This window comes from Mesoplodon bidens (assembly GCF_964165515.1).
Source record: "Mesoplodon bidens genome assembly, chromosome: 13".
Classification (NCBI taxonomy): Eukaryota; Metazoa; Chordata; class Mammalia; order Artiodactyla; family Ziphiidae; genus Mesoplodon; species Mesoplodon bidens.
The window spans coordinates 40,665,063-40,677,188 of record NC_138169.1 but is presented as its reverse complement, the minus strand read 5'-3'; the positions used below and the strand labels follow the sequence as shown (position 1 = coordinate 40,677,188).

Here is a 12,126-nt window from a genome sequence, read left to right as displayed (position 1 = left end):
GTTTTGCCTCTACCTCATGGCTTTTACTCATCAGCTGCAAGGCAATATTAGTTTGCAGTAAGGAAGAGTCTGCAGTGGCTAGATGCTTGGTGAAGTCACTCTGGAGGGAATTCATTTCTTTAAGTTGTCTCTGGAGAGAATAAAAAGAATGTCTGTGAGCTTCATGATATATTGTCAGAAGGCACAGGCATACTTATTGGACAACAGCATAGAAGTAATTTCAGAGTCAGAATGTCTTCTTGCACTTAAAGGTCACCTAGGAAACTCCAAAGCCATGAGACATCAGTTCAATTTGTTGTGTAGGTGTGTTGTCATAGTTTCCACAGACAACATGCCAATGAAACAATCATTGTCACCTTGGAGAAGGTTTCTACACTGGGGTCAACCAGGCCCATGAGGTGGATATATGATTAAGCTCTGGCTAGTGGATCAGAATGAGGGATTTTAACTAAGGAAATCAGCACCAACCATCAGCACACTCTACATGCCGGTCCCAACGAAGATGTTGGGACGCTTCAATAAGGAAACACACAGGACTTTAGGATGCCAGGGTGGAGGCTGCCAGAGTTCAGGGACCTGTAAAATTGGACCCTGCTCCCTTCCCCTTGGCAAAATCAGTAACCTCCAACAGAGTTGTTACTACCTGAAGAGGCTTTGGCAGTTAACCATATTACCATCTGTGAAGATATTAATCATTGTCTTTTACGAAATTCTTGGGGTTTTTTTGGGGGGGTGTTCAGTCCTATGTTATTCCACTTTGATCTTACTGTCATTTCATAGCCCCTCACACTTTTGTTGTTGTTTTAGCCTACAGTGTTCACCATTGAAATACACACTATAGAATTCGAGCTTTAAATCCTCATTGCAACTCCTGCATGTGGCCTGTATTTTGACGTATTTCCTATAAAGCAAGTAATGGCTTAAAATGCCTTTGCTGGTGATTCTGATAATGATGTTTACATATATGATACAAAAAGTCAGTTATTTAGAGCATACATTGTACACTTTGAATTAATTATAACAATATTAATTTCTCACCTATTTGGCAACATTATTGGTCCAGCACTCTATCAGCCAGGGGTGGGGGTGAAGCGATTTGCTCGCTTTCTCTGTGGTTTAAGTTCAGAAACTTTTCTGGCCGCTGAGGAGTAGCAACTACTTTGATTTTGCATTTAATGCCTCGCTCCTATTTGATTAGGCTTCCCATACAGACAGCTGCCTGGTTCTGCCACTTTATTAACGATAAAGATTCCTGTTCCCTCATCCTTGTCATTAACCAAACCATGCAGATTCTGACCGTGACCTCACCTTGATGGATTCCAAAGCCCTCTCATTTTCTCGGTTGAGGCTGGTGGCCTGCTTTGCTTGGGCACTGGCCTCCTGTAGAGCGGCACGGAGGTCACTGAGTTTGGCTTCGTATTCATTTAAAGAATCTCGTATATTCTTAACAAGCCCATTGTTCTCCACCTGGTGGTTTTCCAGCCAGCTCCTTATCCGAATCAGCACTGTAATACATCACCTTTTTGTTTTCCACTTGAGAGATGAGTACATTGGAAGCTAACTTATAAAGACTACAGAAGCAGAATTGAGTTTCTACTCACTTCATGGTTTTCCTTGAACTTGCAAGGGAACAGGAAAGGAAACTAGCATTTATGTTATGTTATACACACACTGTCTCATTTAACTTTCGTGACAACCACATGAAAACAGTAATTATCATCCTCATGTTTCAGATAGGAAAATGGATGGCCTGAGAAATTGGGTGACAAGGTTTCAGCCTTGGGACTTGAACGTGACCTGCAGAGCACAAAGCACATGCTCCTTCTACTACTAACACTGTCTCCTTGCAGCTAAAAGCCAAGGCTAATATTAAATTTAAACAATACAAATGCTAAAAGAGAACTGCTACTATCTGTAACCACTGATACATCATTTTACTAGAGAATAAAGGTCAGTATTTGGAAAAATATACACCAAATTATTATTTCTTACAGTTTTGAGCTAATGAGGCTTTTTCCCTAACCCAAACCTTTAGATATATTCAGTTAATTTCTAGTATATTCATTTCTGGAGGTAACAGTAGTGCTGATATCAATGTATGATTCAAAGGCTCAATGGTGATAAGGTGACCATTAAAAACGATATGAGAGAGCTGAGTGGAGATGAATGAAAGAAGAATGAAAATGCAGTTAAAAAGGAACAAGAGGTATCAGTGTCTAATATCTAAGAAGAAACTTTTTTTTTTTGCATGATGGTAAGATATTCTATTCTATGGATAAAGAAGATGTGGTACGTACATACAATGGAATATTACTCAGCCTTTAAAAAGAATGAAATAATGCCATTTGAAGCAACATGGATGGACCTAGAAATTGTCATACTAAGCGAAGTAAGCCAAACAAAGACAAATACCATATGATATCACTTATATGTGGAATCTAAAATATGACACAAATGAACATATCTATGAAAAAGAAACAGACTCACAGACATAGAGGAGACTTGTGATTGCCAAGGAGTGGGGAGGGAGGAAAGGATTGAGAGTCTGGGATTGGTAGATATAAACTATTATACATAGGATGGATAACAACAGGTTCTACTGTAGAGTACAGGTAACTATATTCAATATCCTGTGATAAACCATAATGGAAAATAACGTGAAAAAGAATGTATATATATGTATAACTGAAGTCACTTTGCTGTACAGCAGAAATTAACACATTGTAAATCAACTATACTTCAATAAACTAAAAAAAAAATGTTGTTCTGTCCTACGGCTTCTCAGTAATCTGAAGGGGCTACCTATTTTCACCACATGATCCTCTACCAGTAATATACGCTGAAAAGACGAGCCCCTCCACCTGGCACCGGTGACTAGATATTGCACTCTGCACACTGTATTTCAAACCAATTAGAACAGATTGTATGTAAGAATTTGGGAGGGTCCTTACGAAGCTGAGCCTCTCTTTTTTCAGCTTCTGCTTCCCTCAGGTTCTTCCCAAAGTTGCGGTTCCTCAGTTCCCTCAACATGCGTTCCGCTTCAGCCAGTTTTCTGGAAAAATCTTCCAAAGGCAAGTTGTTTCCTTCTCCTTCTGTCCCAGAGATCTGCTTCACAAGAACTGGAAAACATCAAGCAGTTTATTAAACTGGGAATTCTGGACTCCAGCAGACTACTAAAAAAAAAAAAGGCCGAGATTTTTATGGAGGGTTCATATTGGTTTTTTAGTATCACTACAGGCTCTTTTTCATAATGTTGAACTTTTTCTTTGTACAACAAAGGCTACAAAGTAATACAAAAGATGTATAATTGGGCTGAGTAACTCTTCTTACTGTGCACATTCCGGATGACATTTTTAATCTTTGTGTCCAGCTCTTTGGCACTTTGGGTTGTCCGATCAACATTGTTATATAATGTTTGAGCTTTTCTGGAATTTATTTGAACCTATATGAAAAACAAATTGATGAGCAACAAAGTAAGTTGATGGGAGGAAAAGACTAACAATATTCTGAAAGCAAAAAAAAAAAAAAGGTAATGTTATTGACCTAACACATTACCTTTTCTTGCAAAGTTTCAAATTCGCGATTCAAGTTACTCAGTTCTTTTTCCAAGCCATCCAGTTTTGATTTATGGTTTGAAATGGTGGAACTGTAGCTGAGCAACTGGCTCTGAAAGTAATATACAAAGTTAATCTCACTTTAGAGTAGAAATTTGGAGGGAAGTCTTACCAACTTGGTAAACCTGGTGATGATGTGAAAAGATTCATTTAGCAAGACCAATGCTGATCATTAGGAAAAAAAATACAGTTCTTTGAAATAGGCCACATGAAGAATAAATTTCTGATGTAAGTTGTGATATGGCTCTAAAATAAAGTAGTAAAATTTAAAAACATGAAGAAACAAGAGATACTTTACTTGAATTAACGATCTAACCTTATAGAAATGAGGGTGATCCCACATACTTGATTATTAAGGTTTAGATTCTATTATAAAGAATTGTTCAGTTATTTTTAACCTATATGTTACCTGATAATACTAAAAAGAAGTGCCTATGGCTACTCTGTTCAAGGACTCATTAGATTCAAAGAATTATAGAGCAGGAGAGAAATTTGTAGCTCATTTAATTGTATACCCTTATTCAATATGAAAAAAAATGAGAAAACAGAAGCCCAAAGAAGTTGGGTGACCCATCCATGCCACAGCAGTACAGGTGATTACTGATTGCTTCAGGACTCAAATCCTGGTCCCCTGTCCTTTTTGGGGAACTCAACATCCTTGTTACTTTTAGAGGGTGACATTGCCTCATATAATATCTAGAGTAGTAAATATATTCAATTTTTGGGAAAAATATGTTAATACCTTGAGAATTTTTACAAGAAAAAGCAAAATTATTATCTCTATTTGCACACAAGAACCAGCGTTGGGTAAAACAGCACAGGCTTTCCAGCTCAGGTCCACACCCTAGGTTCACCACTTAATAGATAAGCTCACTGGACTTTATCTCCTTCATCTGTATATGGGTGATTATAATATTAAGCTGCTGGGTTGTTTTCAGTGGTAAGTGGGCTAATGCATTATAAAATGTCACATACATATGACCGTTCAAAAAATTAGTTGCTGGGCTTCCCTGGTGGCGCAGTGGTTGGGAGTCCGCCTGCCGATGCAGGGGACACGGGTTCGTGCCCCGGTCTGGGAGGATCCCACATGCCGCGGAGCGGCTGGGCCCGTGAGCCATGGCTGCTGAGTCTGAGCGTCCGGAGCCTGTGCTCCGCAATGGGAGAGGCCACAGCAGGGAGAGGCCCGCGTACCGCAAAAAAAAAAAAAAAAAAAAAAAAAAAAAAATTAGTTGCTTTCTCATACATATTCCTACTGAATTTTCATAGTGTTTGTGTGATATTGCAAGAAGATAGTTCTATTTTAATTTTGTTGTAGGCAAATGAGGCACATCGTTCTAAAGAGTGTTAATAGAAGTATCAGAAGTAAGAAGTATAGTGGGTAAAGTATGGTCTTTAGAATTTCATCTTGTGTATGAATAATGGTTGACAATCAATCACCCTACTTTCAAAACCCTCACCAATCCCAGACATCAGAGGTTACAGAGAACAAAATTATCTGTTGGATCTTTTTTACACTTTCCTCAAGTTCATACAAATCTATAAAAACAGACCGACATTTTCCTGAGTAGATATTCTTTTAGTTTGTCAAAAAAAGTTTACAATTTTCTGTGACTTTCTACATTCACAGAGCAGGTTAACACATGTAGATTTTACTAATTCTGTTTTATTATAATCTGCACTAGGGGACAAACTGGAATTTATGGGCAGGAATCAGGGCAACAATGCCCTGATTGTTTCAGATGTTTTATTTTTAATTTTTGCAGACAGGAAGACAGAAGTCATTCTTACCTTTGCTCTCCTTTCTGTAATGCATCTTTTTATTTTCAGCCTGCTTTTAAGTACGTCAACTTATTTTTGTTTTTAAAGCAATTAATTAATGGTAGGCTTTAGTGAGACTTTTATTCTGTATCCTGCTTGGAATTCACAGGACTTCTTAGAGCTGTGAGTTAATAGTTTTGCCTCAAAATTGGAACATTTTCTACTGTTAAATGCACAAATATTTTTCTGCCCCTTACTCACTTATTTTTTCTTCAGTGACAACAATTACATATAGGTTTGGTGACTTGATGTTGTCCCACAGGTCAATGAGGCTCTTTCTGTTTTTGTTCGTTTGATTTTTTAAAAGCTTTACTGAGGTATAACTGACATACAACAAAAGGCACGTGTTTAAAGTACACAATTTGATATGTTTTGACACATGACCCATGAAATTATCTCCACAATTAAGATAAGAAACATTTCCTCATGTCCCTTGTAACCCCTCCCCCCGATTCTCCCTGACAATTCCTTCCCCATCACCAGGAACAAACACTATTAGATTACTTTTCATTTTCTAGAACTGTGCACAACTTATGATTGTCACACATAAACACACACACACTCATTAGGATATGAACTTTTCTTGGTCTGGCTTCTTTCAGTCAGAGTAATTATTTTGAGATTCACCCATGCATCAGTAGTTCACTACAATTTATTACAAACTAGTATTCTACTTTGTAGATGTACAGCCATTTATTTATGCCTTCACCTGCTGACAGACTTTTGGGATGTTTCCGATTTTTGCTTATTGCAAATAAAGTTGCCAAAAAAAAAAAAAAGGAATTTCACCTTGGCTTGAATTCTTCTGGAACCACCACATACTAGCTGTGTGATTGAAGGCAAGTTACTTAGCTTTTACAGTCCTGTTAAATAAAAATAACACTATTTTCCTCATAGGATGTTGTGAGACGTAGAAAAGCACTTAGCACAGAGCTTGGCACATAGGTGGATACCAAAATGTTGGTTTCCTTCCCTTCATTGAAAAAATGCAGGGTTGTACTGATGACATCAAAGTAACCCGAGTGGCTTTTCTTTTTCTCTGAAAACTTAAAGACTTTCCCCCCTCCTCTCCATGTTAAGCCTGCAAACCATGCACTAAAATTACCCTAATGGGATGGAAAAGAACAAGTTTTCTAGCATTAGTTTTTGCTGTATGTACTCAACCATAGCCACTAATGGTTTACAATCAGCCCTCATTCCAAAAGCACTTATTAAACTTTCCCCAAACCCTCTTTCATTATGTCTAGCTTAGGGTTTATCTCATCTACTGATTTGTTTTACTTTGAGTATATTTTTTCATTTCCACGAGTTTTACTTAGATCTTTTCATATTTACCTCTTCCTGTTTGGTTTCTGGTGTTTTAAATTTTTTTCTAATTTCTTGTTCCTTCTACTGGATGTTATTCTTTAAAGTAATTTTCAGATTGTCCTATGATTTTCATTTTCTCTAAAGGGAACTCATCACTTGACTGTTGCTTCTGCTGTATGTCTTTCTTATTATCTGTCTGTTACAGTGTTTGCAGGCTCCTTCCGAGAGGGAGATTTCTTCTTCTCCCTGCACTCTCTGTGCCCTATCCAGTGATCTTGTGGTCATCATCACTCCCACCCCAGACCCCCCAGTCCAGGACCAAGTGTTATATTGACAGCTTAGGACTTGCACATTATGGTGATAGTGAGAATGTCACATTTCAGCACAGATCCTGGTTTGTGAGTCTTGTCCACATCCTGCTGCAAGGCTGTCCTTTCTTAGGTTCTCATACAGCCATTGTCCAACAATGGAATTGGAAAGTTTCAAGGTTGCTTTTTCAGCCTCCATTTATAGGCAGAAGAGCCCCCGTTTTCCCCCCAGGGAGCCTGACTCTGGCCCGTGGGGCACTTTCGGCCCTAGTACTTCTTAGGATACCCTCTTGACCAACTTCTTTCCAACTGTACACAGTACATGTTCTGAGCTATGAAACAGACATCAACACATTTAAGAGAACTGGAATCATAAAGTATGTTCTCTGACCCCAAAAGAGTTAAACTAGAAATCAATAACAGAGAGTTATCTGGAAGATCCCCAATTCAGAAATTAAACAATATAGTTCTAGTCACAAGAGGAATTAGAAAATTTTTCTTTTTTCTTTGGCCACACTGCATGGCTTGTGGGATCTCAGTTCCCAACTAGGGATTGAACCTGGGCCACAGCAGTGAAAGCCCAGAATCCTAACCACTAGGCCACTAGGGAGCTCCCTAGAAAATCTTTTGAACTGAATGAAAATGAAAACACAACATTTTAAAATGTGTGGAATACAGCTAAAGCGGTGCTAAGGGGAAAACTTATAGCACTAAATGCTTATATTAAGAAAGGTTTTGGATCCGTAAATAAGCTTTTATCTTAAGAAACTAGAAAATGAATGGCAAACTAAACCCAAAGCAAGCAGAAGGAAGAAAAGATATGGATAAGAAGTCAATGAAATTGAAAACTGAAGAAAAGCAGAGAGAAATCAATGAAATAAAAAGATCAATAAAATTGATAAACCTCTAGCCAGAATAATCAAAAAAAGAGATAAGGGCTTCCCTGGTGGCGCAGTGGTTGAGAGTCCGCCTGCCAATGCAGGGGACACGGGTTCGTGCCCCAGTCTGGGAAGATCCCACATGCCGCGGAGTGGCTAGGCCCAGGAGCCATGGCTGCTGAGCCTGCGCGTCCAGAGCCTGTGCTCCGCAACGGGAGAGCCCACAGCAGTGAGAGGCCCACGTACCGCAAAAAAAAAAAAAAAAAAAAAAAAAGAGATAAGACACAAATGACCAATAACCAGAATGAATGAGAAAGCATCACTACAGATTTTGCAGATATTAAAAGGATAAGGAAAAATTATAAACAACTGTATTGCAATACATTTGGTAATTTAGATGAAATAGAAAAATTGTTTGAAAGGCACAAATTACTAAATATTACTCAAGAAGAAATAGATAAATCCTAATTGTCCCATATCTATTTTTAACTGAACTTATAGTTTAATTAAAAAAAAACTTTCGGGGCTTCCCTGGTGGCGCAGTGGTTGAGAGTCTGCCTGCCGATGCAGGGGACACGGGTTCGTGCCCCAGTCCAGGAAGATCCCACATACCGCGGAGCGGCTGGGCCCGTGAGCCATGGCCACTGAGCCTGCGCGTCCGGAGCCTGTGCTCCGCAATGGGAGAGGCCACAGAAGTGAGAGGCCTGCGTACCGCAAAAAAAAAAAAAAAAAAACTTTCAACAAAGAAAATCCCAGGCCCACATGGCTTCACTGGAAAATTCCATCAAACATTTAAAGAAGAATTAATAACAACTGTATTCAAATTCATACAAGTCTTCCGAATGCAAAACAGCAAGCTAAAAGATTATGAGAAAAATGAGCCCAGAAATATTCAGTACGTAAGGAATGTTCACTTAGAAGTGTTAGTTTTGTGCGTTCACTGGTACTTTTCACCAGTAAAAATCTAATCTTCATTTAGATCAGAGGAAGGAGGACAGCCCCCCTGAGACTTAAGTGGAGTCAAGTTCCCCCCTTTCTCACGTAAGGAGTATTCGTTCATGCAGCATTTCTCTTCACCAAGTATCTGCTCTGGGCCGGGCATCATGCTGGACCCACAGAGTACTTACCCTCAGGTCCTTGGTCTGGGTCTCCAAGTGCCTTATCTGTTCCAGGCTCCCCACGCTGGCACTCAGGCCCTGCAGCTGAGACTTGACCAGGAGGAGCTCGTCCTCCATGGTGGCCAGGTCGTTCAAGAGTGTCATCACACAGCTGTCACAATCTGTGGGGGCCACAATCAAAGGCACATGTGCTGTGGGCTGGAGCCACGGGAATGCAAACAGAGCCCTAGGGCTGTGCCGCCCAGTTAATACACACATAGGCCATCACAGGCAAAAATCACAATCCTGGACTTCTCCGGGAAAGATGCAAATTCTGAAAAAGGGAGATCTCTAGACAGGGGGCATTTGACAAAGAAATGGTGGAATGCGGAAAAAGGGTGAGGGTCGTCAAAAGGCACAAACTTTCAGTTATACGATACGTAAGTTCTTGGGATGTAACGTACAGCACAGTGACTATAGTTAACGACACTGTATTATATACTTAAAAGTTGCTAGAAGAGTAGATCTTAAAAATTCCTAATGCAAGACAGAAAATTTGTAACTGTGTGAGGTGATGGATGGTAACTAAGTTAATTGCGGTGATCATTTCACAACATATACAGATATCAAATCATCATGTTACATACTTTAATACAATGTTGCATGTCAATTATATCTCCATAAAACTGGGCAAAAAAAGAAATGGTGAATCTATTCAACTTGTTGCTTATTTTGTATGTGGGAAAAGAGTAATAAATAGTTTTTATTTCTTGAGTGCTTGCTATTTACCAAGAATCATGATAAGGGATTTATAAGCATGTTTTCAACAGCTCTATGAGGTTGGTATAGTTATTACCAACCTCAGTTTTACCTTTTTTTTTTTTTTTTTTTTTTGCGGTACGTGGGCCTTGCGCTGTTGTGGCCTCTCCCGTTGCGGAGCACAGGCTCTGGACGCGCAGGCTCAACGGCCATGGCTCACAGGCCCAGCCGCCCCGCGGCATGTGGGATCCTCCCGGACCGGGGCACGAACCCGTGTCCCCTGCATCGGCAGGCGGGCTCTCAACCACTGCGCCACCAGGGAAGCCCCAGTTTTACCATTTGACAGATGATGAAACCAAGGCTTGAAGAAGTAAGGTCATTTGCACGAGGTCATACAGATTTTAGTTGACAGAGGCTGGATGTGACTCTAAGTAGTCCTCCTTCCACCACCTCCCACCACTGCTTCCCCAGAATTGAAACTGCATGTCCCAGTGTAGGGCTCACGGATTTTAAGCTGAACCCCACAACTTGGAAAGGAGGGGGCCCTTTCTCTTCTCACCGTCACATTCTTCTCCAGGGCCACCATCTTTGGGTTCTTGGTTTATGCAGTCTGAAATGAGGAGTAACCAGAGAAGACAGCGTTATTAAACTAACTCTTCATGTGCTTAACTTGGCTTTCGGGAAAGCTAGTTTTGTGTTCAGTCACCCAACCACACAGCATTGCCGGCTCTTCGCTTCTCCCTCCCTCCTCGGTGCCACTGCTTGGGGAGCTGTCTCATCTCCCAACAATCTTGCTACAGGAACTTCTCTTGTGGCCTCTCTGATTATATATTCAGTTTCTTCTCTACAAAGGGTCATGCCATTCTTATGAAATGAAAATTCCTAATTGTTGGCGTTGTCCTCATTTGGTAGCCTCCTATACAACTGCCGATGTCTCTTCTAATATCATTTAAGAACATGCAATAAACACTGAGCACCTTTGAGCATTCCCAGTGTGCCATGGCCCTGTGCTAGGGGCAGGAATACAAAGGTAGCAAGGCAAAAGTCTCTGGTGTCCTGTAGTTTAATGGTCCTGTGGGGGAGACAGGCACATTTCACAACAGTGTGACAGATGCTGTAAGTGAGATATGCACACAAAGTTAGTGGACCGACTCCACCACCTACCGCTCACATATGCTGAATATTGAGGTTCTCAGCTATAGACGGGAAAGCCTAATGGTCATCCCTGGATATTCTTTACTCCTCCCACTTCTACTCCTTTCCCCATACCATGCATTCTTACACGGAAATGCCCTCTCATTTTCCTGTGAAAAATCATCTGACTTTATTAAAGGAAAACTCTAAGCTTGAAACTTTCCTAGACATGCTACAGGCAGGGTTTCAGGTGTGTTCTCAGCAGCCACACCTTGTGTGTATACACATACGTTTTGAACCACATTTATTTTTAATTGTAAAAAAATATATAAGTTCACTATGGAAAATTTGGGAAAATCAGCAAAATGAGATAAAACATTATCTTTGATCCTACCACTCAAAGACGATAAGTGTGTCCTCACAGTATATTTGTAGCCATTTTATTATATGTAATCATAGGTTTCTCTTACTCATCCTTTTTAAAAAATCTTTTACTCACTCTTATATGGACATATAGCTGTGTCACTTTTATTTCCTCAATTAGACCGTAAATGCCTTACAGGCAGGAAACATGGTTTTATTTCCTTCACAAACTCCTGCAAACACAGTATATGGGGGACTTGGCTTATGAAGAGGACTGACTTATCAGTGCAATTTTCTCAACAAGTTTGAGTTTTGACCACCAAGGAATCTGTACGTTATTAATTGAAAGAAAGAATGAAAAAGAGGGAAAAAAGCTCACAGGAACAAACGTGTCTCACAGGTGAGCATTTTCTTCCATTTCTGGAACAAAGAGTTCCCATCCTCATTTTAGGTTGGTTACTTTTGCTATTAGAAAAAGCATTCATCTCGCGAGTACGATGTGTCTGATGTCGAAACTTCTCCTGAACACCTCCAGTGACAGTAGAACTCATCTCCTTTTAAACCAGTCCTTCTCATCTTTAAACATTTGACACTTCTTCAGAATGATTTAAAAGAGATCTCCCTCTAGCTTCCACTCCTGGATGTGAGTTCTCCATACCTTAAGCCACACAGAACAAGACCCACCCTTCTCCCACACATGTGCCTTTCAGATCCATCCTTTCCAAGTCTCCTTTCCACCGTCCTGGTCTGTCAGTCCTTCCTCATGTCACAGGGCTCCAAGTCCCTTCACATCCTCTCACCTTCTTTCTGAACAAACTTGTAGCTTGTCTATTGCCTTGTAAAGACA

General features: G+C 40.1%; 1 protein-coding gene across 5 annotated transcripts in view; it reads right to left on the bottom strand.

The window, feature by feature from the left end:
- Positions 1-12,126, bottom strand: part of LAMA3 (laminin subunit alpha 3) — a 252,215-nt gene that overhangs the window by 50,984 nt on the left and 189,105 nt on the right. For all 5 annotated transcript variants that reach the window (XM_081251703.1, XM_081251700.1, XM_081251701.1 and 2 more), the window contains 7 exons: positions 10,342-10,392; positions 9,054-9,205; positions 3,556-3,666; positions 3,331-3,442; positions 2,952-3,119; positions 1,309-1,505; positions 14-130 (listed from right to left, as the gene is read on the bottom strand). In XM_081251703.1, the coding sequence (XP_081107829.1) occupies positions 14-130; positions 1,309-1,505; positions 2,952-3,119; positions 3,331-3,442; positions 3,556-3,666; positions 9,054-9,205; positions 10,342-10,392 (908 nt within the window). The remainder of the gene's footprint in view (positions 1-13; positions 131-1,308; positions 1,506-2,951; positions 3,120-3,330; positions 3,443-3,555; positions 3,667-9,053; positions 9,206-10,341; positions 10,393-12,126) is intronic.